General features: G+C 43.0%; 2 protein-coding genes across 3 annotated transcripts in view; one reads left to right on the top strand and one right to left on the bottom strand.

Moving 5' to 3' along the window:
• LOC134206831 (BLOC-1-related complex subunit 5) overlaps positions 1-25,392 on the bottom strand; it is a 76,612-nt gene that overhangs the window by 23,721 nt on the left and 27,499 nt on the right. The gene's annotated exons all lie outside the window — the stretch shown is intronic.
• Positions 5,583-25,289, top strand: LOC134206833 (uncharacterized). Its single transcript, XM_062682564.1, has 2 exons — positions 5,583-7,033; positions 24,869-25,289. The coding sequence occupies exon 1, from the start codon at positions 5,854-5,856 to the stop codon at positions 6,742-6,744; it is 891 nt and encodes a 296-aa protein (XP_062538548.1). The 5' UTR covers positions 5,583-5,853; the 3' UTR covers positions 6,745-7,033; positions 24,869-25,289.

The following is a 25,392-nucleotide window of genomic DNA, read 5'->3' as shown; positions in this document are numbered from 1 at the left end:
AAGGAAAAAGAAATAAAGAATAAGGAAGAAAGAAGAAGGAAGAAGTTCTCTGTTCACTTTTTTCTTCACACTTTTCTCTTCACACTTTTCACATCGGACTTCTTACTTCTCATTACGCACGCTTCATTTTCCTTCATTTTTCAACTATTCGGCCAAACGGCATTCGGCCAGACGGCATTCGGCCAAATGGCCTGACACCATGGAGATGTGTTCTGAGGGTATTTGGAACGCGTTGGAATGCAAATTCTCTGGGGGAAGTGGCCACTTTTTGACCAATCTTCTTCTTCTTATTGGTATTACATCTCCACACTGGGACAGAGCCGCCTCACAGCTTAGTGTTCATTAAGCACTTCCACAGTTATTAACTGCGAGGTTTCTAAGCCAAGTTACCATTTTTGCATTTGTATATCATGAGGCTAGCACGATGATACTTTTATGCCCAGGGAAGTCGAGACAATTTCCAATCCGAAAATTGCCTAGACCGGCACCGGGAATCGAAACCAGCCACCCTCAGCATGGTCTTCCTTTGTAGCCGCGCATTTTACCGCACGGCTAAGGAGGGCCCCAATACTGAAACCAAATCAAACTTTATGATTTTGCAAAACAAGTGCATAGGAATTTGTTATGAGGGCTTTGTTTCATCTGGTCACATTCGATAAATTACGAAACCTGGCTTGCGGCGCATCAAGCTTCATGATTTTTTCAAACCAAGTACATTGGAATGTGTTCTGAGAATATTTGGTCCATTTGGTCACATTATGGGACCCCCTGGAATGCTGATTCCCTGGGAGAAGTGGCGACTTTTTGATCACTGCTAAAACCTAGCTTGCGACGTATCCAACTTTATGATCTTGCAAATCAAGTCCATACGAATGTGTTCTGAGGGTATTTGGTGCATTTGGTCACATTCCGGGACTCCATGGAATGCTTGTTTCCTGTCACTTTTTGATACATCGCATGTCAGCTTTAAGCAGTGATCAAAAAGTGGCACATTCCCCAAGAAAACCAGCATTCAAGGGTGTCCCGGAATGTGCCCAGATGGACCAAATAATCTCAGAACACATTCCTATGGACTTGATTTGCAAGATCATAAAGTTGGATACGTCGCAAGCATTCATTTATTTAGTTTACATCTAAACAGATAACACTGAATCAACAATTTTAAGCCACAATACGCGGTTTGAGGCCACATCTCTCCATCCTCGAATGCGCTGCGCCCCACGCTCGCCAAGTCGTTTTGCACCTGGTGTACCCATCTTGCTCACTGAGCTCCACGCCGTCTCGTACCTGTTTGATCGGAAGGTTGCTGTCCGGCGGGGTTGCTGTCCGACATTCTTGCAACATGTCCTGCCCATCGTACCCTTCCGGCTTTAGCTACCTTCTCGATACGAGCGAGCTCGTGGTTCATTCTTCGCCGCCACACACCGTCTTCTTGCACGCTGCAAAATATGGTCCTAAGCACCTGTCTCTCGAATACTCCGAGTGCTTGCAAGTCCTCCTCGAGCATTGTCCATGTTTCGTGTCCGTAGTGGACTACCGGTCTTATCAGTGTCTTGTACATAACACATGTGGTGCGTTTGCGAATCTTTTTTGACCGCAGTTTCTTCAGGAGCCCGAAGTAGGCCCGACTTCCACAGATGATGCACCTTCGTATTTCACGACTAACATTGTTAACAGCCGTCAGCAGCAATGTCCATGCCATCCGCGAAACAAATAAATTGACTGGATCTGTCTTAAATCGAACTCCGGCTGTTACACCCGGCTCTCCGCATGACACCTTCTAGCGCAATGTTGAACACCAGGCACGAAAGTCTATTACCTAGTCCCCGGCGCGATTCGAACGAACTGGAGTGTTCGCCCGAAATCTTCACACAGTTTTGCACCCCATCCACCGTTACTTTGATCAGTCTGGTAAGCTTCCCATTGAAGCTGTTCTCGTCCATAGTTTTCCATAGCTCTACGCGATCTATACTGTCGTATGCAGCCTTGAAATCAATGAACAGATGGTATTGGGACCTGGTATTCACGGCATTTTTGAAGGATTTGCCGTACAGTAAATATCTGGTCCGTTGTCGAGCGGCCTTTAACGAAGCCGGCTTAAAAACTTCCCACGAACTCATTCACTAATGGTGACAGACGTCGGAAGACGCCTTTCTTGTTGATGGGGCATATAACCCCTTCCTTCCACTCCTCCGGTAGCTTTTCAGTTTCCCAGATTCTGACTATCAGTTTGTGCAGGCAAGTAGCTAGCTTTTCCGGACCCATCTTGATGAGCTCAGCTCCATACCATTCTTACCAGCTGCTTTATTGGTATTTAGCTTTTGGATGGCATCCTTACCTTCCCTCAAGGTGGGGGCTGGTTGGTTTCCATCGTCCGCTGAACTGACGTAGTTATCTCCTCCACTGCCTTGACTTTCACTGCCTGTACTCTCAGCGCCATTCAAATGTTCCTCGTGATGCTGCTTCAACCTTTTGATCACCACACGTTAAGATGCACCCATCCTTATCCCTGCAACAAATTCCTATTGACTTGTTTTGCAAAATCATAAAGTTTGATATGTCGGAAGCCAGGTTTCAATAATGCTCAAAAAGTGGTCATCAGGGAACCACCGTTCCAGGGTGTTCCGGAATGTGACCAGATGGGCCTAATACCCCCAGAGCACTTTTATAGGAACATGTTTTGCAAAATAATGAAATTTGACACGTCGAAGTACACGTCGCCGGCTCGATCAGGCAGTGACCATTCTCTAGTACTCCCATCAATATCTCCGGAAGCATGTCCATTTTCAAAACGATGACCAAAGTCCCTCAAATTATAAGAATTTTGTTATCGGTTGCAAAAAAACAGAACCAAAATCCGATGCAAGACTGCTGAGAAAATTGAACTTTCCGTGAAATTGAAGGTCAGGTAAGTAAGTGCTAAAAAAATCAAGTTGGAACAAAAACAACCCGTTTCCATATTATCAAACCGTATTGCGCAGCTCGACGAACTATGAAGCGATAGTTGCTTCTGCCTGGGAGGATTTTGAGGTCATATCCATCAAAATATTCAACATTCAACGCGACGCAGAGGATACAATTTTCGTTCCCTCAACCAAGGTTAATTGCGCAAAATGTTATTACACAGAGAAAAAGACGTCTCACTCAAAACAAAATGCAATGAAAATCACCGTCATCCAAAGACGAATTGTAAAACTTGATGTTATGATCCGTAATTGCAGAAAACAAATATTGCAAACACTTACAGATTTCTCTAAAGTCTTAAGTGCTTTTGATTTCAAATTTATCATTTGAAGATTCTTCAAAAAGTGAAATTCAGATGGACAATTTGTCTTTGTCAAAGCGGTTTCAGAAATTTAAATATTAATATGTAGGCTTACGGATGGTATTCCCGGCAAGGTCTAACGATACATCTTGTTGAACTTAAAAAGAGGTAGCCCGAAGCGCAACGCCCAGTCGGAAATACCTGCCGATACTCTACTTCGTAATAGATTTCTGAGCTCCTGGAACATTCTAAATAGAACAAGCGTATAAGCAAAACGAATTTCTAGGGCTACCGAAGTAATTCCGTTGCTTTTCGTATAAATGTTTGGATATCTAAATTGAAGGAATATTTTATTTGAAACTGAACTGTAAATCAGAAAAGAATCTTCATTCTTCGGACTCCTAAGCTGTACAAAATCATGCCATAAAGGCTCTCAGAGACTGAAGAAATATTAATTGACCTTTATCATTATAACCCTCGGAATTTTGATTATCAAAATAACATTCAATAATTCAACAATAAACTTAGAGGGACGATGGAAGGTGCACTCTTTGAAGACATAAAGGCATCTTTCCGAAGATCGATCCAAGCAAGAAAAATGCATCAATCTTCCGACATTGCACACCACCTCGCTTCGCTTTGCTCGACCGAACCTAACCGACCGATGCGCAACAGCGCGCCCGCATACTCCTCCGCAGCTCGGGCCGACTACATACAATAGTGCAATACTACTAACTGACTAACTGACTGACTGACTGGATCCGATCCAACCCGATGGTGCAGCAACAGGTTCTCCACGTTGCTTTCCACCAGCACACAGAAGGACCAATCTTCAAAAAGACGGTCAAAAAGCATTTTTTCAAAATGATCCAAATTGATAACTTGAGTCATGGGGTGTTAGTAGAATACTTGACGATGATGTTAACATAGTTTTGAGTCATTTTATTCGGGTGGATCTTACCTTTACAGCCAATACAAGTTGAGCATGTTGTCGATTTTTAATTCTGTTAAATCTTTTAACATTTATCTTACAGCTTCATTATGTTGGCCACGACGTATACATCTTCCAAACCTATTATATTTGGCACCATCACAAAGTGTAGTCCAAAAACTAATAAAGCCACGGATATACGTTCGTAAATTATTTTTGATCGCGCAGAAAGTGCTCGGTCTTTATTATGTATAAAATTATTATTGTATTATCTTCTTGCTGTATTCATTGTGAAATTCAAAAAGGTACCCATCGGTACCCATCAATGAAATTCACACTGTAGTTTCATTTTTTTGTCAGGAATCCAATCCTGCAGAAATTAGGTTCCGCCACCCTCCGCCCGCTCAGTTATTTCGGTTTTACTGACAGTGGTCGTTTCGGTCTTGCCAATCAATTTTGATAAAAAGCAACGCACAATATGTTTTCTCTTCTCCTAATTCTCATTTGCCCCAATACAATGGTGCAACATCAGCTGAAAATTGTCTAGGGGTCGTACACTTATTACGTAAGCGTCATTTCCGGTTTTTTCAACATCCCTCGCTTCTTGTAAGATTTCTTACATACAAATGATTTTTTAATTTATAGGAAAAACGACAGATCCCCCTCCCCCATCAGGGCATACGTAATATGTGTACAGCCCCCTAGTACCATTTGTTCTTTTCTCACGCATACTTTAATTAAGGAAATTCCACGTGATCATGAGTTTTTACAGGCACTTGCGCTCTGAGATTTTGAAAATATTGTTAAAGGAAGTAGGACAAACTATCAAGTCATGTTATGTTTAGTCGCAATGCAGGGAGAGTATTTTATTTGACCACTACGTCTAATTTTCCATACTTACTCTGTAAAAAGATCATGAGTTTTCACATGAACCGTAATATCAAGAAACGATTAGCGCCTCTACAGCTTTACTTTGTGTATGGACGAAATAAAATCCATTCTATATGTTTACAATTTCTAATAATGATGGAATACATTTTTCTGTTAGCACTGCAGTGAAGTGACGACAGAAATTGGTAATTAAAGGAATACCTCTGAAAGTGCTCATAGAAATAGAACTCTACACTGGCGGCGCTAGCCATTGATATTTGATGAGGCACCACTTGGTGCAAGCACGTTGTCTTTGAGAACGTTAGCGTGCTTGCGACGACTGGTGCCCCACCTCTCGTTCCGGTAGTGGATCTCTAGCTTACGAGTCGGTGATGTCGAGAAGATGAACCATCCATTCAATGAAATATCATAATATGTGGCCTGCTAGACCATTTTATTCACTTCTAACATTTTTGACCGTCTTTTTTGGAAATGGTCCCACTGTGCAGCAGGCGCTTATTCAACTGTTTCGCGTCGGATGGGACGGATCGAGTCGAAATCGAAACCACGTTCTCTTGCCTACCCAGACGCGTCGAGCGAGGTAAAGAATGTTTAACGGTCAACGGAGGTAGCAATACGAAACATCGTGAAACGACGCGTCGCGCCACCGAATCTCGTTCTGGGAATCAGTCTAGAACGGTGAATTAATTGAATGAGGTGATCGCAGCTGAAAGTTATAAATTTCTTCAAGTAGTGAAATAAAGAATGAGTGCTTTGTGATAGTGATATGGCGGGACAGAAATTCTTTCATGGCCTCACCGAGGCCATGATCAATCGAGCATCGGATCGACCAGATCGTCAGAAATCCAGCTTTTACTGGCCGGATGAGTACATGCAGGAACCAGAAGAAACGTACAAAACTTCCAGCCGCCGCCAATCGACGGCATCGTCGGTAGTATCAACGCCCACCCAGGGATGTGCCAGTCCTGCCAGTGAGTACGAGTCGGCCGATGTTCTGAAACAGCGCCACAAAAACAATGCCGAGTCGCACATCTCGTTCTACGACGAGTGTGATTCCTCCTTCTCAGAAATCGCACGCGATCGCCAGCGAGAGAAGTTAAGAATAGAACAATTTCTCCGCGAGCAAAGCGACGACGTTAGTGAAATGGCCAAAACGCGCCGTCAGAACACTCTGAAATCAAGAATTCAGTTCTACGATTTCGCTGAACCAGGAGACCGATCGCCGCCAAAGTCCGTGTCCCCCACTAAACCATTCACAAACGGACACCATCCACCACAAACCCCAGAGCAAGCAGAGCCAAGCCGCTACAGTCCCATGTCCAATGGGGGTGGCAGCGTCGACCGCTCCCGCAGGCAACTCTCCTCGCCGGGAGGATCGTTCGAGTACCACTACTCGGCACGCTACACCGGAAGCTACGACGACTTCGAGGACGACGACCGGAGCTACAAATCAACAGAGTTGAATTTCAGCCCGCCGGGAACGCCCTCGGGCGACGTTCCGGAACACAAACGCAACTCGCAGCGCCACTTGCAATCGAGCATCAATTTTTGCAACGGCGTCGCAGTTGCCGACGATGACGAGGCGCCGCGCAAAACTGTTAGCGTGCGGGAGGCGGCCGCCACGCAGCGCGTGGGAGTCGGATTACCAAATCTGTAGCATTCGATGTGTGAGGAGGGGAGAATGTTTGTTGCGGGGGGCGGGGACGAAGGAAGAGTGCAATGAAACGAGTGAGACACAATGAAAAGTGAATATTCTTGAGATCAACCTACCTACTAAAGTTAGAGAAGTTCTGAACGTCTTTGGAGTGGAAGTGTGTTGGTGTGTTGATTTACAACTGGCCCGAATATTTAGCAGCGAAGAATGGACGACATGTGTTTATGGTGTTTACCCGCGGAAGTGTCCCCGCAGCGGACGCCCAGAGACGAGAGATTGGCTGTTTATGGAGGTAGGTTTCTAAAAATGGAAAACTGCGGTGATTTTCTTTCAATCGGCTACAAGATTTTGTGGTTCTCTGTCGAAGGTAATGCAGTGCCTTGTTTGCATGTTTGTTCGAGTTTGGTAGGAACAAACGAAAGATTCGTTGAAAAAATATTTGAACTGCTGTGTGAAGATCGACACGAGTGGGGTACGTTTATGGCTCGATTGTCTGAGCGGAGCAGACCAAATTTGACTCAAAGATGCTTGTGGATGATTGTGCTGGAAATAGCTTTTTATGTTAGTTTGACTTTTTAGAATGATAGATTCTGCGAGTTTTATACCAGACTTATACCAGATTCAACAATCCCAACTAAGGGATCTAATCGATCTTCAAGATCTTTCCAAATATTCAAGATGTAAATCCACTCCTCATTAATGCAGCGGCCTTCAACGTGCATTCTTCGAAAGTGACTTTGATGTATACCGTAAAACGGAGCGAATGGAAACTCTTAGGGGAAAGATTACGGCTTCTTAAATTCATAGCACATACCCATATTAATAAAAAAAAAACTAATAATTGGAGTTAAAGTTGCTTTGTTTCTCATTTTTGTAATTGAAGTAATTAAAAGCGAGAATGGCGTTCCCGAATTCGTGAACCAGCAAAAATACATCGTCATTTAAGTCGTGGATTCGAGAGTGTCAATCAAGTTTTCCAGAACGTTCCAGAATACCTGACTGTTGTTCCCGAAACCATGACTCAAAATACACCGTGATCTTTTTGGTTCTTGAATTCAGCGTTGACGCTTTTTTGCGGGTATTTTCAGCAGTGAGCAGTGCGAACGTTATTGATATAGGAACGTGTTATTAATAATGGAACACGTATCTATATGCAGTTGTACACATTGGTCCCATAAAGGTGATTCACCCACAGTTTTTGAATAACTTTAGTTTGAAAGAAAAAGTTGGAATGAAAACTGCTTTAACCATGATAAAATGTATTTGGTCACTAACTTGAGTATCCGCTTAAAGATTACAACGGGTTTCCTCGGGGTATGTGTTGTTATATACACAAAAATAATTAAACGCACCAGTCCGTTTCTTTTCCGGTCAAAATTGTTCTTTTTGCATAGGTTTGACCAGATGCAAGTTCGTGAGCGATAAGCTATGAAATCGGTTTTACAAACTTGTGCCTCGAAATTTGAAGCTAAAATAAATAGAGACAACGTTTATAAGCGAGGAGTTCTTTTGATTTTTTTTTTTTTTCATTTTAATATTTATTTTTTATTATCCCCCCTCCCCTTGACCTTTCGGAGACCAGTAGGACAAAAAGTTAAATAAATATTTGTAACGGCCAATTTGTGAGTCCGTTTTTGAGTTTTTGAATCGCGCTGTTGTATTTTGTGCAACGCATATTAATTTTCTGCTACAAGTGAAATATTGACATCAAGCCGTCATTCCTCAAATGACGTACCCTGCAGTCAACAAAATAATGTCCGGTCATTGGGCATTATCGGGTAGCTACAAAACAATTTATAGTAGCTAAATACGTTGTTGGAGTGATAATTGCAAGTAGTCAGCACCCTATTAGGTTAGATATCTCGCGGTCTGTGGGATATTTTTTTTTTCAAATTCGTTTTTTTGATAAAGTGTTAAACACTTTACATCACATACAGACAACAGACACCCCGCCGGTGTTCAGGCCTGTCCGGCCTCTAGAAGGGTCTAGACAACACATCTGCTGCTACAACAATAGTTGGTAAAGCTGATGTAGCCTTGATGTCCGACCCATACCGCATCCCTGCTGCAAACGGCAGTTTGATCGTGCACTTCGAGTGGCACACGATGGTTTTGAAAACAAGTGACGCAAAAAAGATATTGGGTTTAACTATGACCAAATACATCCCGTGTATCATTTCCGGTTTCAAACTCCATTTTTTACTAAAACTTTCTTCTTTATAATATCTAGAAATCATTTCAAGCCTTTACAATGTGCTGTGCTAAATGCTTATTCCAGTGGAGTCAATTTATATGTTTCGCGGATGACATGGACATTGTCGGCCAAACATTTGCAAAGGTGACAGAACCCGCCTGAAACGTGAAGCAACAAAAGTTGGACTGATGGTGAATGCGTCAAAGACAAAGTACATGCTTGTGGGTGGAACCGAGCGCGACAGGGCCCGCCTGGGAAGTAGTGTTACGATAGAGGGGGATACCTTCGAAGTGGTCGAGGAATTCCTCTACCTCGGATCCTTGCTAACGGCTGATAACAATGTTAGTCGTGAAATACGAAGGCGCATCATCTGTGGAAGTCGGGCCTGCGGTCAAAAAAGATTCGCCACCGCACCAAATGTGTCATGTACAAGACGCTGATAAGACCGGTTGTCCTCTACGGACATGAAACATGGACAATGCTCGAGGAGGACTTGCAAGCACTCGGAGTATTCGAGAGACGGGTACTTAGGACCATCTTTGGCGGTATGTGGCGGCGAAGAATGAACCACGAGCTCGCCCAACTCTACGGCGAACCCAGTATCCAGAAGGTATATAGTTAATGTCGGAAGGGTACGACCGATTTTGTCACTCCTTGATTTTGTCTACCCCCGATTTAATCACGTTTTCGATCCAAACGCATACCAGGAATGACAATATTATGTAACTAAGATGAACCTCCGATCTATTTTCACAGGGTTCTAGTACTAATCATCTCCTTTCAGGAAACAAGGCGACATTTCAAGATTTGGCAGGGGTTTGATATATAGGTTGAGATAGGAAAAAAATGTCAAAATTCAATTTAGCATAATTTTTCGTGCAAAACTCAGTGTTATCCGATTGGCTTGAAAAGGGTGGTATTCATCATCCCCATTATTTCCTATTGAAAATACGCCATAAATACGTCGGACTATGGGCCTAAAAGTTATGGCCAAAATAATATTGTGGCACTTTTCTGGCATCTATACTCATCCGATGTACTCGAAACAAATTGCGTTCGACGTGAAATTTAAAAATGAGTATAAACGGATACAAAAATAAGGACCTATCTACCTATCAGTGATGTTTTGGACCTTTCTTGACTCTTACAAAGGCACGAGAAAGGCATCATCACCGCTATGTGGAGAGCTTTACACTAACCGAGACCATGCAATTATACAATATTAGCTTTCATATTTTGAAAACGATATCTACTAGAGCAAGAGGGAATACATTCTAAACACTTTAATATCCAATACTTTTAAATGCAATGATCTATGGGTTCGGAAAGCTTTGCATATAACGGAAATAACCAGAAATAGTAATTCAATCATGTTCTACAAATATCAAAGGTATCAAAGTATAATTCAGTTATTATAATACGGATTATAGTACAAAATACCAATATGGTTGAGGTATTTATCATCCTATCAACACAATTCAGACCATTTGGACACAGAAACTTTCGTATAAATTAATAAAGTCGTGTCACAGTCATTGTAACTTATCTATGACGAGTATCCTTTATTAACATCATGTTACGCCGGGATAGAAAGGGTGCGTTTCGTTAACGTAAGCCTGCTTACTGTACGACAAGTTAGCTCTAAGGATAACTGAAAAAAAGATAAAAATGTAAACACAAGGCGATGCCGTATTGGTAGATGTTTGAGAATTTCAAGTTGAAGAGAAGAATCTGAATAATATAAAGTGAATTAGTATATTAGTTAAATATTTAGTCTGTAATCTGTTTGAAAGAGTAAGTAGAAGTTTATTTGATTATTGTCAAAATAATAACGGCAATGTTTGATCTAGACGTTGGAATTATATCGTCATACAATCGCTAGCTACAGTGGCTCGGATATCAGCTAAAGTTTAACCGTAAGTTGGTGTTAATTATATACACTTATACCGAGTTTCTAATGTAGATAACTTTAGATTTGTGAAACGAGACGGTAAGCGGGACGAAGTTCGTTTAGTCGATTAGTACATAGAAAACTAAATCTGTAAGTATGAATTCCGTCTATTTGTATACTAGATCTACTGGATGTACTGAACTAATGCTAAATCTGAATTACAGTTTTGAGTGTGTCGAATAACCTACTCCAAAAAGTGTTTTCGATATGTTGTCACGAACTCCTTCTCCCAATACATCAAGTTATGATATATGTATGTATGTTATTATCTTATGCTCTGGTTTTGATTAGATTTTCAGGACTGTAAGACTCACTGACTTATCTTTATCAGTTGCCAGGTGCCATAGAAAAGTGAAATCAGTAATTGCCAAAATTGCTTACCAAATGAAAAAAATATTAGCAACAACGGTCATAATATTTCTGTTGTGAATGCAACTTGTGTTCAAAAACATAAAATGACATTCTTATCGAATCTGGATAATCAGAATTATTATCTTGAAAATATCTAAATAGTCATCGATTCGCATAACTATAAAGTTTGATTGATGGGGGCAGCAGGGACTATCTCCAAGGGCTTGACGATCCCTCCCCAGGCCATCTGCGAGTTGTGGGGCTTGCCTAGGATGTGGTGGGGTTTGACAGTGGGCCCTGTTAAACCTCTATAAAAAGCTGCATGTATCCGCAAGTAGGCTCCACCAAAGCGACCGTGTGCCGCTCAAAGCGCACAAGCCCAAGTCCTGGTGTTAGGTGGGACGCTAAACAGCCCTGACACGACGGCCCTCCGACGAGATACAGGAGGAGGTTTGCGCAGGCCCAATAAGCCGCCTAGAAAACCAATCATTACGAACAATATAAGAGATAATGCGACTCGATATAATCGGCAAAGACCTAGGCGACGAATACAGGATCACGATTGGAAGCTTGGAACATGGAATTGCAAGTCGCTAGGGTTTCGCAGGTTGCGACAGGATGATCTACGATGAATTACATCCCCGCAACTTCGACGTCGTGGCGCTGCAGGAGATTTGCTGGACAGGACAGAAAGTGTGGAAAAGCGGGCATCGAGCGGCTACCTTCTACCAAAGCTGTGGCACCACCAACGAGCTGGGAACCGGCTTCATAGTGCTGGGTAAGATGCGCCAACGCGTGATTGGGTGGCAGCCAATCAACGCAAGGATGTGCAAGCTGAGGATTAAAGGCCGTTTCTTCAACTATAACATCATCAACGTGCACTGCCCACACGAAGAGAGAGACCCGACGACGAGAAAGAAGCGTTCTACGCACAGCTGGAGCAGACATACGATGGATGCCCACTGCGGGACGTTAAAATCGTCATCGGTGACATGAACGCACAGGTAGGAAGGGAGGAAATGTATAGACCGGTCATCGGACCGGATAGTCTGCACACCGTATCGAATGACAACGGCCAACGATGCATAAACTTCGCAGCCTCCCGCGGAATGGTAGTCCGAAGCACCTTCTTTCCCCGCAAAAATATCCACAAGGCCACATGGAGATCACCTAACCAAGAAACGGAAAACCAAATCGACCACGTCCTAATCGACGGTAAATTCTTCTCCGACATCACGAATGTCCGCACTTACCGCAGTGCGAATATTGAATCCGACCACTACCTCGTTGCAGTATGCCTGCGCTCAAAACTCTCGACGGTGATCAACACGCGTCGAAGTCGGACGCCGCGGCTTAACATTGGGCGGCTACAAGACGGTAGACTAGCCCAAGAATACGCGCAGCAGCTGGAAGTGGCTCTTCCAACGGAAGAGCAGCTAGGCGCAGCATCTCTTGAAGATGGCTGGAGAGATATTCGATCCGCCATTGGTAGCACCGCAACCGCTGCACTTGGCACGGTGCCCCCGGATCAGAGAAACGACTGGTATGACGGCGAATGTGAGCAGTTAGTGGAAGAGAAGAATGCAGCATGGGCGAGATTGCTGCAACACCCCACGAGGGCGAACGAGGCACGATATAAACAGGCGCGGAACAGACAAAACTCGATTTTCCGGAGGAAAAAGCGCCAGCAGGAAGATCGAGACCGTGAAGAAACGGAGCAACTGTACCGCGCTAATAACACACGAAAGTTCTATGAGAAGTTAAACCGTTCACGTAAGGGCCACGTGCCACAGCCCGATATGTGCAAGGACATAAACGGGAACCTTCTTACGAACGAGCGTGAGGTGATCCAAAGGTGGCGGCAGCACTACGAAGAACACCTGAATGGCGATGTGGCAGACGAAGATGGCGGTATGGTGATGGACCTGGGAGAACGCACGCAGGACATAATTCTACCGGCTCCGGATCTCCAGGAAATCCAGGAGGAGATTGGCCGGCTGAAGAACAACAAAGCCCCTGGGGTTGACCAACTACCAGGAGAGCTATTTAAACACGGTGGTGAGGCACTGGCTAGAGCGCTGCACTGGGTCATTACCAAGATTTGGGAGGAGGAAGTTTTGCCGCAGGAGTGGATGGAAGGTGTCGTGTGTCCCATCTACAAAAAGGGCGATAAGCTGGATTGTAGCAACTACCGCGCAATCACATTGCTGAACGCCGCCTACAAGGTACTCTCCCAAATTTTATGCCGTCGACTAGCACCAACTGCAAAAGAGTTCGTGGGGCAGTACCAGGCGGGTTTTATGGGCGAACGCTCCACCACGGACCAGGTGTTTGCCATTCGCCAAGTACTGCAGAAATGCCGCGAATACAACGTGCCCACACATCATCTATTCATCGACTTCAAAGCCGCATATGATACAATCGATCGGGACCAGCTATGGCAGCTAATGCACGAACACGGTTTTCCAGATAAACTGATACGGTTGATCAAGGCGACGATGGATCGGGTGATGTGCGTAGTTCGAGTTTCAGGGGCATTCTCGAGTCCCTTCGAAACCCGCAGAGGGTTACGGCAAGGTGATGGTCTTTCGTGTTTGCTATTCAACATCGCTTTGGAAGGTGTAATACGAAGAGCAGGGATTAACACGAGTGGTACAATTTTCAATAAGTCCGTCCAGCTATTTGGTTTCGCCGACGACATAGATATTATGGCACGTAACTTTGAGAAGATGGAGGAAGCCTACATCAGACTAAAGAGGGAAGCTAAGCGGATCGGACTAGTCATCAACACGTCGAAGACGAAGTACATGATAGGAAGAGGTTCAAGAGAAGACAATGTGAGCCACCCACCGCGAGTTTGCATCGGTGGTGACGAAATCGAGGTGGTAGAAGAATTTGTGTACTTGGGCTTACTGGTGACTGCCGAAAATGACACCAACAGAGAAATTCGGAGACGCATAGTGGCTGGAAATCGTACGTACTTTGGACTCGCAAGACGCTCCGATCGAATAGAGTTCGCCGCCGTACCAAACTGACAATCTACAAAACGCTAATTAGACCGGTAGTCCTCTACGGACACGAGACCTGGACGATGCTCGTGGAGGACCAACGCGCACTTGGAGTTTTCGAAAGGAAAGTGCTGCGTACCATCTATGGTGGGGTGCAGATGGCGGACGGTACGTGGAGGAGGCGAATGAACCACGAATTGCATCAGCTGTTGGGAGAACCATCCATCGTTCACACCGCGAAAATCGGACGACTGCGATGGGCCGGGCACGTAGCCAGAATGTCGGACAGTAACCCGGTGAAAATGGTTCTCGACAACGATCCGACGGGCACAAGAAGGCGAGGTGCGCAGCGGGCAAGGTGGATCGATCAGGTGGAAGATGACTTGCGGACCCTCCGTAGACTGCGTGGTTGGCGACGTGTAGCCATGGACCGAGCCGAATGGAGAAGACTCTTATATACCGCACAGGCCACTTCGGCCTTAGTCTGAATAAATAATAATAATAATAATTAATGATCGGCCAGGTACACCTACACCCAACCAGCTGATGGCAGATTTTAATACAGTTCTACATAAGAACTTTACAGAAACTGTATAATGATTGGGCCTATACAATTTCGGAAGATTTTAATACAATCTTTGTATTGAAATAATACAGATTTGTATTATTTTAATACAATATTTGTATAAAAAGCTTACAGAATTGTATATGCCCAGCTTTTATACAATAATTGTCAGATTTGTTTTTTGGGTGTACACACTGTAATCGACGGTGGATGTATCGACAGTTGGCCCTTTTCATATGGACGGAAATTGCACATTAAAACCGCGCAATTACGATTTGATTACTTTTTTTTTCTAGAAAATATGCCAAAACTATTTTACATATGCAGGGAAACGTTCTGCAGCCAATAGTCCTGCAGATGTTCCATGTTCTCCAAATCATTCTTGAATTCAGATTTTTTGTCAATAACATACGGTACAAAATCAATAACATCCTTATTATATCGATACCATACAGGCCCTTAGAGGCCAATCGAATGATTTACGATTTAGATATGTCCAAGCCAAATTTGGCAAACAAACGGGATTTCCGTTTTCCTTAACACGATATTCTAAATTCCTCAAGCCATTCTGAACTTAAGACCAATTAAGCTACCAGGTCAGCTAGGCCTGTTAGAAAATCAATAGCAAATCCACCCATCAAGCCATTAAAGGCCATGCGTATGATTTACGATTTACATTTGTCCAAACCGGATATTGTACGCATGGTCTCTGAGGGTCTGTATGGTCATGATGAGTTGCTGTTAATTTTCTACCGAGTTTATTTTACTTGGTAGAACAATTAGTCCAAAGTCCAGAACTATGCGGATCATGTCTAAATCAAAAATCATACTCATGGCCACGAAGGGCCTGTATGAACATGATGCGTTGCGTTGCTATCAAGCATTGCAATTTATCCCATCATTCGATCTTTTGAGCAAAGATACTGGTGATGTGCTGGAATATCGATCTTAGCTATCTATCTGCTCAGTAAACAAAGTGCAATGTTCGCCATGGAGAAAAGTTTTTTCACTGCTTTTGTTGTAGCAACGCCCTCGCAACGTGAACAAACACCGAACCGCACTGGCAACCAGGATCATCATCAAAGGCTCAAAAATGATAATATCTTTCCAGAGTGCTCTTTGATTAGGGATAATATCTTTGTACAGGCAAAGATGTCCTGTGCTCAGATGATATTGCAATGCCTGGTTGCTATACATTTCTAGCCGAGCCAAGTTGACCTAGTATAACAATTGGTTCGAGCTCCATAATGATTTGAGGGGCTTGATCATCGTTTTTGGTCATTTATAAATAAAAAAATCATACGCATGGCCTTAAAAAGCTTGTAAGGACATGATGGTTTACTAACGATTTTATTCCGGACATAGTTGACTTGGTAGACCAATTGGGCTGAAACACAGAATGATTTGAAGGACTTAGAACATCCGGTTTGGTCGTATTTAAACTGTATGCGTGGCTTCTAAGTGCCTTTCCGTCACGTTTTCCATCACATCTTTAATAGTTTAAGCACGTTTTCAAGGAAAACATAGAAATATAATTGAATCATTTGTTTGAGAAACTGCATAAGTCCATTTAACACAATTTCGAGAAAACAACAAAAAACTGTTTTTGAACAAATTGGAACCGAACCTTTCGATTTCTTCGATACAGATCAATAGTTTTCGGCAAAACTCAACACCCTGGGGCACTTTCAATGCAAAAACTGTAAGCAGTACTCCATAATTGCTCTTCAAAGTGCGTGGACATATGTAGTTTTCTTCATACATTCCTGAACAAAAATTTTTTTTTCGTATTTTTTGCCAGAATACGTATTTTTGGAAAAGGATTCAGAATATATAAAAATCTCATTTTGGCCAAAAATGTTACATATGCAGTTTCTCAAACAAACGTTTCAATTGTTGTTACGCGGTTATTATGCTATTACCGCCCATATAAAAATGGCAAACTGTTGATCCGTGTACCGATCATCAATCTGAGGCCAGTTTCGAGAAATTAATGACTTTACGATCGTTTTGAGAATATAAACAGGTAAATTTTGACTGATAAATGTCTGGAACATTGCCAAGTCAAATTTGGTTCGATATGCCGCGAACTCCTAAGTGTAAGTGTTTTGGGCACTCCAGCAAAATTAATTTTTGAATTAAAATTTTTCAAATTCAGGCAATATACTTCAGACGATATTCGGACCATATTCGGCTAAAATTGAATTAAAACGCATATCAGGAGAGTGACCCCAAACTTATGACCGGTTCATCATATAGTGGGTGAACCCAAACTTTTGGCCGATGCATACCATGCACTTGAGTAAACATTTTGATTTTTGATAATAAAACAATTTTTTTCGCCGAAATATCATCAATGCCTATCAAAGGAGATTAAAATTGGGTTCCATTCCAATCACAATCTATGTATTGAGCTAACAATACCCGCAATCAGATGTAAGACGGCAAAATTACGGCCAAAAACTTTTGCTTATATTTGTTTAGGGTGAACCCAAACTGCTCGGTGGCACAAGTCTACCAAGGCGAAACCGTGGTACCCCTAAAAGCAGAGGCAACCCTAAAAACCGTGGCTGAATGGAAGAAAGGGAGAAAAAAAGGAGAATCAACGAGCAAGGTGTAAGATCGAGGCAGTCGATCGAACACCAAGCGAAGATCAAGACGGAAGAACACCAGACTACGACCTTTCTTTTAAAGCGTTTATAAAAACCGCGTGTGAAAACGGTTGAAACCGGGACCCGAGCATCGAGAAACCCACGAATATTACGATTCAAGACCTCGGATAGGGATCCAAGCCGCGTATCGCCGAGTATTTTCGAAGGCCTGTCGTAGCGTCTGTAAACACACGTTCCACGGGTTGTACCGCAATCGTTTGGCCGGAGTCGTTCGTCATCCGACAATTTTCGGGCGAATGTGCCCGGGGATAACCACGTGGTCAACCCTGACCCTACCTACGGCGTTCGGCGAAGCCACAATATTCGGGAACAAGCCTCCGGGTCCAACCCCAACACCGGCGGCGTTTTGCCGTATTCGGCCGTCTACTTGGCCTACTTTCGCCAGCCTCCGTGTTCAACCGCAACCATCAACACCGGTGGCGTTTTGCCGCGTCCGGCCGTGTGCCCAACCTGCCTTCGCCAGTCTCCGCGTCCAACCACAAACACCCACCCCCGGCATTGTGCCGCATTCGGCCGTGTGCTCGGTCTGCCTTAGGTAAGGCCCAGTCGTCAAAGAAAGTCTTCGTGTCCAACCTCAACCACATCTGCGATTCACCGCCGCGCTCAGCGAAACTTGTAAGGCGGTCCCTCAATCATTCGAGAGCAGGTAGCATGCAGACACGGTATGTTAAATCGCATGCCAACAATGGGCCCCAACGTCTCAGGCCGGCCACCCCACTACTAATCCTATGAACTAACCCAAAACAAAAACTTAAAATTAAATAAAACAATGCTTTAAGATCTATTTTTCATTTTCAATTCCTTCTACCAACGTGTTTGTTGATTCGTCCTGGTAATGTCCGTTTCTGCCTCTTTGGTGTCGTAGGCCCCTTAAGCAGGTTACAAGTCGACCCTGAGAAATTTGGTGAGCTAGTTAGGGACGTCTGGACGTCCACTCCATAGACGTGAGGACGTCAAGGGAAAGTGTTGCAATTGGCGATCCACGTAAAAAAAAATATTCTCGATATTCTCGAATATTTTACACCTGCACGAATATTTTACACACCTCGAATATTTTACACCTGGTTTCTCGTTGATTAATCGTGAAAATCTCTTAGTGACGTCAAGGAAGGGGTTGTTTGGATTGGGCTAAGGCTTGTTTGATCCTTTTACACCGCTCTTGCCGGTCCGAGTCATCCACAGCGATTAGTTGAACTATTTTGAATTGCTTCGGGTTTCACTGATTAGTATAAAAACATTCTTGTATATTTCTTAGATTTTTCACTATTATTATATTATTACACCATATTGAATTGAACTTTATTAGGCTTAAATACTTAGATTAGGGATATATTTTTTGCATCTAGATTATTTCACTGAATTCGCTATAAATTTAAACTGAATTAGAGATGGCGGAAAACGTCCAAAACTTAGGATTACGAGAGGAAGATTTAACCAAGATTTTTTATGACATTCGTGTCGACCACCTGAATGAGGATGAGCTCGACTTTGAGCTTGAAGTAAGGGATATTGTATTCGGCCAAGACGAAACTATGAGCCGGAAACGAAGGGCTTTGAGGGAAAGACTTAAGCAGCAAAAGGAAGAAGAGGCTATTGAGCAATGTTCATTGAAACGCGATCCGAGGAATGAAGTGGTGGTTTGCGAGGAAAAACTCCGAGCAATAGAAGCCACGGCCCAGAATTCAACTAGGGACCTACCGCCAAGATGTCAGTCAGCACTGCTGCACTTGGGGCAGAGAATAAGATTGATAAAAGCTTGCATAGAATCAGAGGAACAGCAGGAGTCTAATGAGATCATGGGATGATTGTTATTACTTCTTTGGGTGTTTTTTCTATAAGAAATGTTCATTGAATAACCTAGGGTTAAATGGGTTATTTAATTATCATACCACAAGCACCTCCTAAGCCGTGCAGTAAGATGCGCGGCCACAAAGCAATACCATGCTGAGGGTGCTGAGTTCGATTCCCGGAAATTTTCGGTTTGGAAATTGTCTCGACTTCCCTGGGCATAAAAGTATGATAATATCATACTTGTATATTATACAAATGCAAAAATGGTAACTTGGCTTTAAAACCTCGCAGTTAATAACAGTGGAAGTGCTTAATGAACACTAAGCTGCGAGGCGACAGTGTTCCAGTGGGGGATGTAATGCCAATAAGAAAAAGAAAAGAAACACCTTTCTGGCAGCGATATGCCAACAATTACATAAAAATTCTTTCTGTCTTGTGAGTAGCACACGAAATACCCGTTGACCATGACAACACCTCCCGGAAAAGTTTCTCTCCTTGGAGAAAATCAACGACGAGATCAACGTTGGCATTGCCGTTAGTTCAATATTGTTCGTTTACGTTGACGTAAATTTACCGAAAACTCAGCGCAACATCGTTGGCGTTAAATCTTTGAAAAGTTAACGCTATCGGTGTTAATTGTTGATTAACGTTAACAACCCTGGTTGGGAGAACCATCCACCGTTCACACCGAAAAAATCGGAGGACTGCGGTGGGCCAAGCACCAGTCAGAATGTCAGGCATTAATCCGGTTAAGAAAATTATTTTGAGCTTTTTAGTGGAATGTCTTCACTTGACATAAGACGAGTTTGTACAGTCCCATTTAATTCCACCACTTAATTGTATCTTGACAGATACGTATTTCGACCTCAACAGTAAGGTCGTCCTCAGTGTCTCGTACTTGACTCGACTCGACCTGACTCGACGATTAATCCGGTGAAAATGATTCTCGACAGCGATTCGACGGGCACAAGAATGCGAGGTGCGCAGCAAGCAAGGTGGATCGATCAGGTGGGAGATAATTTGCGGACCCTCCGCATACTGCGTGGTTGGTGACTTACAGCCATGGACCGAGTTTTGTTGATTTTGTATCTACACGTTGAGATGCTCCGATATTTCAGTTTACATTACATTCGGCCCACGCTCGACAAGTCGTTTTGAACCTGGTTTGCCCATCTCGCTCGCTGCGCTCCACGCCGTCTCGTACCTGCCGGATCAGAAGCGAACACCATCTTTCCAGGGTCGCTGACCGGCATTCTTGCAACATGTCCTGCCCATCGTACCCTTCCGGCTTTAGCTACCTTCTGGATACTGGGTTCGCCGTAGAGTTGGGCGAGCTCGTGGTTCATGCTTCGACGCCACAAACCGTCTTCTTGCACACCTTCAAAGATGGTCCTAAGCACCCGTCTCTCGAATACTCCGAGTGCTTGCAAGTCCTCCTTGAGCTTTGTCTATATTTCATGTCCGTAGAGGACAACCGGTCTTATAAGCGTCTTGTACATGACACATTTGGTGCGGTGGCGAATCTTTTTTGACCGCAGTTTCTTCTGGAGCCCGTAGTAGGCCCGACTTCCAAAGATGATGCGCCTTCGCATTTCACGACTAACATTGTTATCAGCCGTTAGCAAGGATCTGAGGTAGACGAATTCCTCGATCACCTCGAAGGTATTCCCGTCTATCGTAACACTGCTTCCCAGGCGGGCCCTGTTGCGCTCGGTTCCGCCTACAAGCATGTACTTTGTCTTTGACGCCACCTTTGCAAATGTTCGGCCGACAATGTCCATGTCATCCGCGAAACAAATAAATTGACAAACAAACAAACAAATGACTAGAGTACATGTATTCACCCAAATTTATGTTTTTTTCATAATTATTCGTTTTATTTTATAAGTTGTTGATAGGGGCAAGATGGGTCACCATCACCGGGGCAGCATGAGCCACTGACAGACTATTTTATTTGTTTACTTTTCGATTTTGAGGTTAGCTTCTTGGCGTTGTCGGTGTACAGGAAAATAAAACCGTAGTTTCCGCGAGTGACATGGTCCGCAAATACATACGAAAGTCTTGCCGCGGTTCGTGGACGGCGCAAGACTTAGAAACAGCATTGAAGAAAGTGGAAAACGCTGTCGTAACTGTGAGGGAAGCATCGGTGTCTTACAACATTCCACGTGAAACACTGCGGCGCCGAATAAATCAAGTGCAGAATTGTGTTTCCATACCGAAAAATCTCGGTCGTTTTGGCACTGTTTTCCCCCCGGAACTGGAATATATATATTATTTTGATGGAGAGACGATTCTTTGGCATGAAGTCATATGACGTGAGGCACCTAGCCTACCAGCTTGCGATCAAAAACAATTTGCCAAACAACTTCTGCAAGGAGACGGAGCTTGCGGGAGTAGATTGGCTAAATGGATTCATGAGGCGTCATCCTGAGTTGTCCCTGTGTACACCAGAGAAAACGTCGATCGCCAGAGCTAGGTGTTTCAACATACCAACGGTGGAGCAGTTCTTCAAAATGCTGGAGGAGATAATTGGTGAAACTTATTTCTTCCCTCATCGAATTTACAACATGGACGAAACGGCAATAACAACCGTAAGTTGATATAAAAATCGCAAATAGTTTATCTCACAGAAGTTATTAAGGTCCAATCACGAGCGACGAAGATTCTTGCTAAAAAGGGAAAGAAGCAAGTCGGGGCACTTACGTCGGCGGAGAGAGGGATTCTCATCAGTGCTGTTATTTGCATGTCTGCGACCGGACATTATGTGCCCCCGATGATAATCTATCCTCGTGTTCGTATGAAGGACGACTTGAAAAGCGGAGCTCCCACCGGAATATTGTTTCGTGCTCACCCTAGTGGCTGGATGCAAGCAGATCTTTTTGTGGACTGGTTCAAGCACTTCATCCAGCATACCAAACCTACAAAGGAAGACCCCGTGCTACTAATTGTCGATGGACACGCGTCGCATACTTAGAATATGGAATTCATCGAATTGGCACGTGCCAACTTTGTCACAGTTGTTTCACTACTGCCGCATTGCACGCACCGCCTTCAGCCTCTTGATGTGGTATTCATGGCTCCTTTGAAGAGCTACTATAACAAAGCCATCGATAATTTTTTTCGAGTAACACATGGACCAGGTGACCAGTTCGCCAGGTGAATGTTGCGGCTCTTTTTGGTGATGCATACGGGAAGGCTGCATTGATGGCTACTGCTGAGAATGGATTCCGCCGAACCGGTATATATCCGCTCGATGTCAAAGTTTTTAAGGATGAAGACTTCGCTCCATCGGAAACATCAGACGTGCCTCTAAGTACGCTGAACAAACTTAGTGCATCGAAAAAGCAGCCGACAAATTCGGAAGATCCACCAAGGAAATTGGAGAACATGAATCTTAGTGGATCTGAAGGACAGCTAATTGCATCACAAACATATCAGGATGAGACTTCGGATTGTGAATTCATTTGGTTTGATAAAGATACACACACATGAACCGATGTTTATAAAGCAAACTCCGAAAACCGACCTGCGGGAAAAAGTTGTGCTCGAAGAAAGCATTCAAGACTGTGAACCGAAGGTGAGTTTTCGACCCAGTGATATCATGCCTCTGCCCCAGCAAATTCAACGATCCGTTCAAAAACGAGGTAGACAACCCGAAAAAGCAGCAGTTCTTACTAGCGACGATTTCGTGAGCGCTCTTCGATTAAAAAAGTTGAAGAAGGAGGATACTTCCGTGGCCATTCCTCCGTTGGCGGATTCAAATGGTCGTAAGCATCCAGCAACTATGAGGCCCAGAGTGAAGAAAGAGTCGGATCAAAACCTGCCTCCTTCGGCTAGCTCAACTATCTGCAAGCGGAAGACACCCAAAAAACTAAGAGGCAGTCGATCTGCAAAAGTTCAGCGTAAGAAGTAATTCAACTGCAATTTAGAAAACATGTTTGTTGATTTGATTTTGTTGAACAAAAAGTGTAGAGGAGAAGTAAGCGTAATTAAGTAAGGGTAAGAGTAATAAAGGATAAGTAAGGAGTAATTCAACTACAATTTAGAAAAAAAAATTGATTTGGTTTTGTTGGAGAATTTTTTTTTTTTTAATGTTATGCAGTGCATATGTCGTATATTCAACAGGCTGAATTGATAAGGCGTTTTATGTTTTGCTTCCCCTTGTTAACAATAAAGCGGATTAAAACATGTTTTTGTTTCATTAAACAAAAAAAGGAAGTGTCAAATTTTATTAATTTTGATCGAAATATTGCAGCTATTTATACAAGTTCCAAGTGTCCTTATTGTCGCAAAGAGTTCCGTTCGAAAGTTTGGAAATTCAAAAAACCAAAAGTTTGTAAACCCAAAAAATATCCGTTCCGTTCTTTGGGATTTCAAACGGATTTATTCCTTCTTCATAACGGGTTTTCAGTTAGAAAATTGCGTAAATATCATCAATTTATGCAAATGTAACAACATACATATTAATAAGAACATTATTTAGAGCTTTTTAGTGGAATATCTTCACTTGTCATAAGACGAGATAATATATGGTTTTGAATAATTTTCTAATTCCTGCACCTTCTGAACTCTATACAGACAAATACGGACATTTTGCTGAGATTGATACAGTCTTATAAAAATTGTATCTGGCATTTTTGGCAGATATCTTGTTAGCATTCATCTTTCATCGTCAACACAATGGTGGAGCAACGTATTTAAATTGCTTGAAAATCTGCCTCATGAAGGTCAGAACATATATGAGTGCAAATGACCGTGTTAATTAAATTGAACCACCTTGGCAGCATTTGAAGCCAAGTGCCGATGACTAACTCAAAAACACTGGCTTGTGCGTTTTTATCGTCGCGTTTTGAGTTAAACTTAAAGTCCCGGCACTTGTCCCAAACTGAATGACGCTGATGTTAGTAGAACAAAACGCCAATTACTGCACAGGGTTAAATTAAAACGCTCCCAATTGTTGCACATTCCATTAACGAGCTGTGCAACAATAGATGAGATTTGAGTCTAGGCAGCAATTGATGTACTGTTCTATTATGAACAAAGTGTCTTGATTCTTCTAGTAATTCTACGATTGTAAACATGATTCTGGTTGAGAATTTCGCTGATTTATTATCATTATACGTACCAAGATGCTCCATTTTCTCTTCTCTTCATAACGTGCTAAATGATAATTAATATGTAAATAAATCATATTTTTATTCTTAAACAAGCATTTAGCGGAATTCCGAAAGGAACCCTTAAAAAATCGAGCGAAATACTAAAGGAAATTTTATACTAATTCCTGAAAAACCCGTTTGTCTTGCCCATGCTTTGTTTCCAGGGTTGGTTTACTGTGGAAGTACTGAAAGAAAACTAATCTACGAGTCGACTAATCTCAGTTGAAGAAGATTTTTGATATTATTTATTGAGTTTCTCCTTTCCTAAAGTTAGAACCAGAGACAAAATAAGACTTGCAAGAGTTGTTATATGGTGGATAGGCTGCTAAATGATTTTCTGATGAAAGTCTAATGAAACCAATTATTCCGAATATAATTAATCGACAAACCAAAATAAGGAAATGTTTAATTCAAAAGTCAATCTCTATTTCAATTTCAGAACAACGGCATCATTCGCATCGGCCTCCAAAAGCAGTCAACGGCCAACACAAACCAGACACCGTAGATACAGCAACCTTTCGAGCTGACACCCGATCAATGGACGTGTATTACTCTCCGCAGTGTAATAATAATGTACCACGCCCGGTTAATTTACAAACTGAATTATACATCACAATTGTCCCAGATTGGTGCTTTCTGATGGGACTGCTGCGCGCCAAATAAGTATGACAAGTCAACCCGAACATAAAGAACACACCACAAAACAGAGCCCTCTAAATTAAGCTTTTCAATACCTGATCCGGTCGCATTAACGATTATTTATAGCAAACAGACGCACACACGATCAATTAACGGCTGCTGCAAAAAGAGAATATAAAGTAACAAACAATAAATGGTGATAAATTATTCATCGATCCGAAGTTCTTTGTGTACCGATGTAGCGCAACTTTTTTCTTGCTATCCGAACTCCCGCGCCCCAGAACAACATCGCAGCCATCCTAATATGGTTCAGTGGCAAAGTAG

The sequence above is a fragment of the Armigeres subalbatus genome, chromosome 1, assembly GCF_024139115.2.
Source record: "Armigeres subalbatus isolate Guangzhou_Male chromosome 1, GZ_Asu_2, whole genome shotgun sequence".
Classification (NCBI taxonomy): domain Eukaryota; kingdom Metazoa; phylum Arthropoda; class Insecta; order Diptera; family Culicidae; genus Armigeres; species Armigeres subalbatus.
This window is presented reverse-complemented; position numbering and strand designations above follow the sequence as displayed.

What these genes read in the sequence shown, in the direction of transcription:
- LOC134206833 (XM_062682564.1), top strand. Translation starts at nt 5,854, where the DNA reads ATGGCGGGACAGAAATTCTTTCATGGCCTCACCGAGGCCATGATCAAT.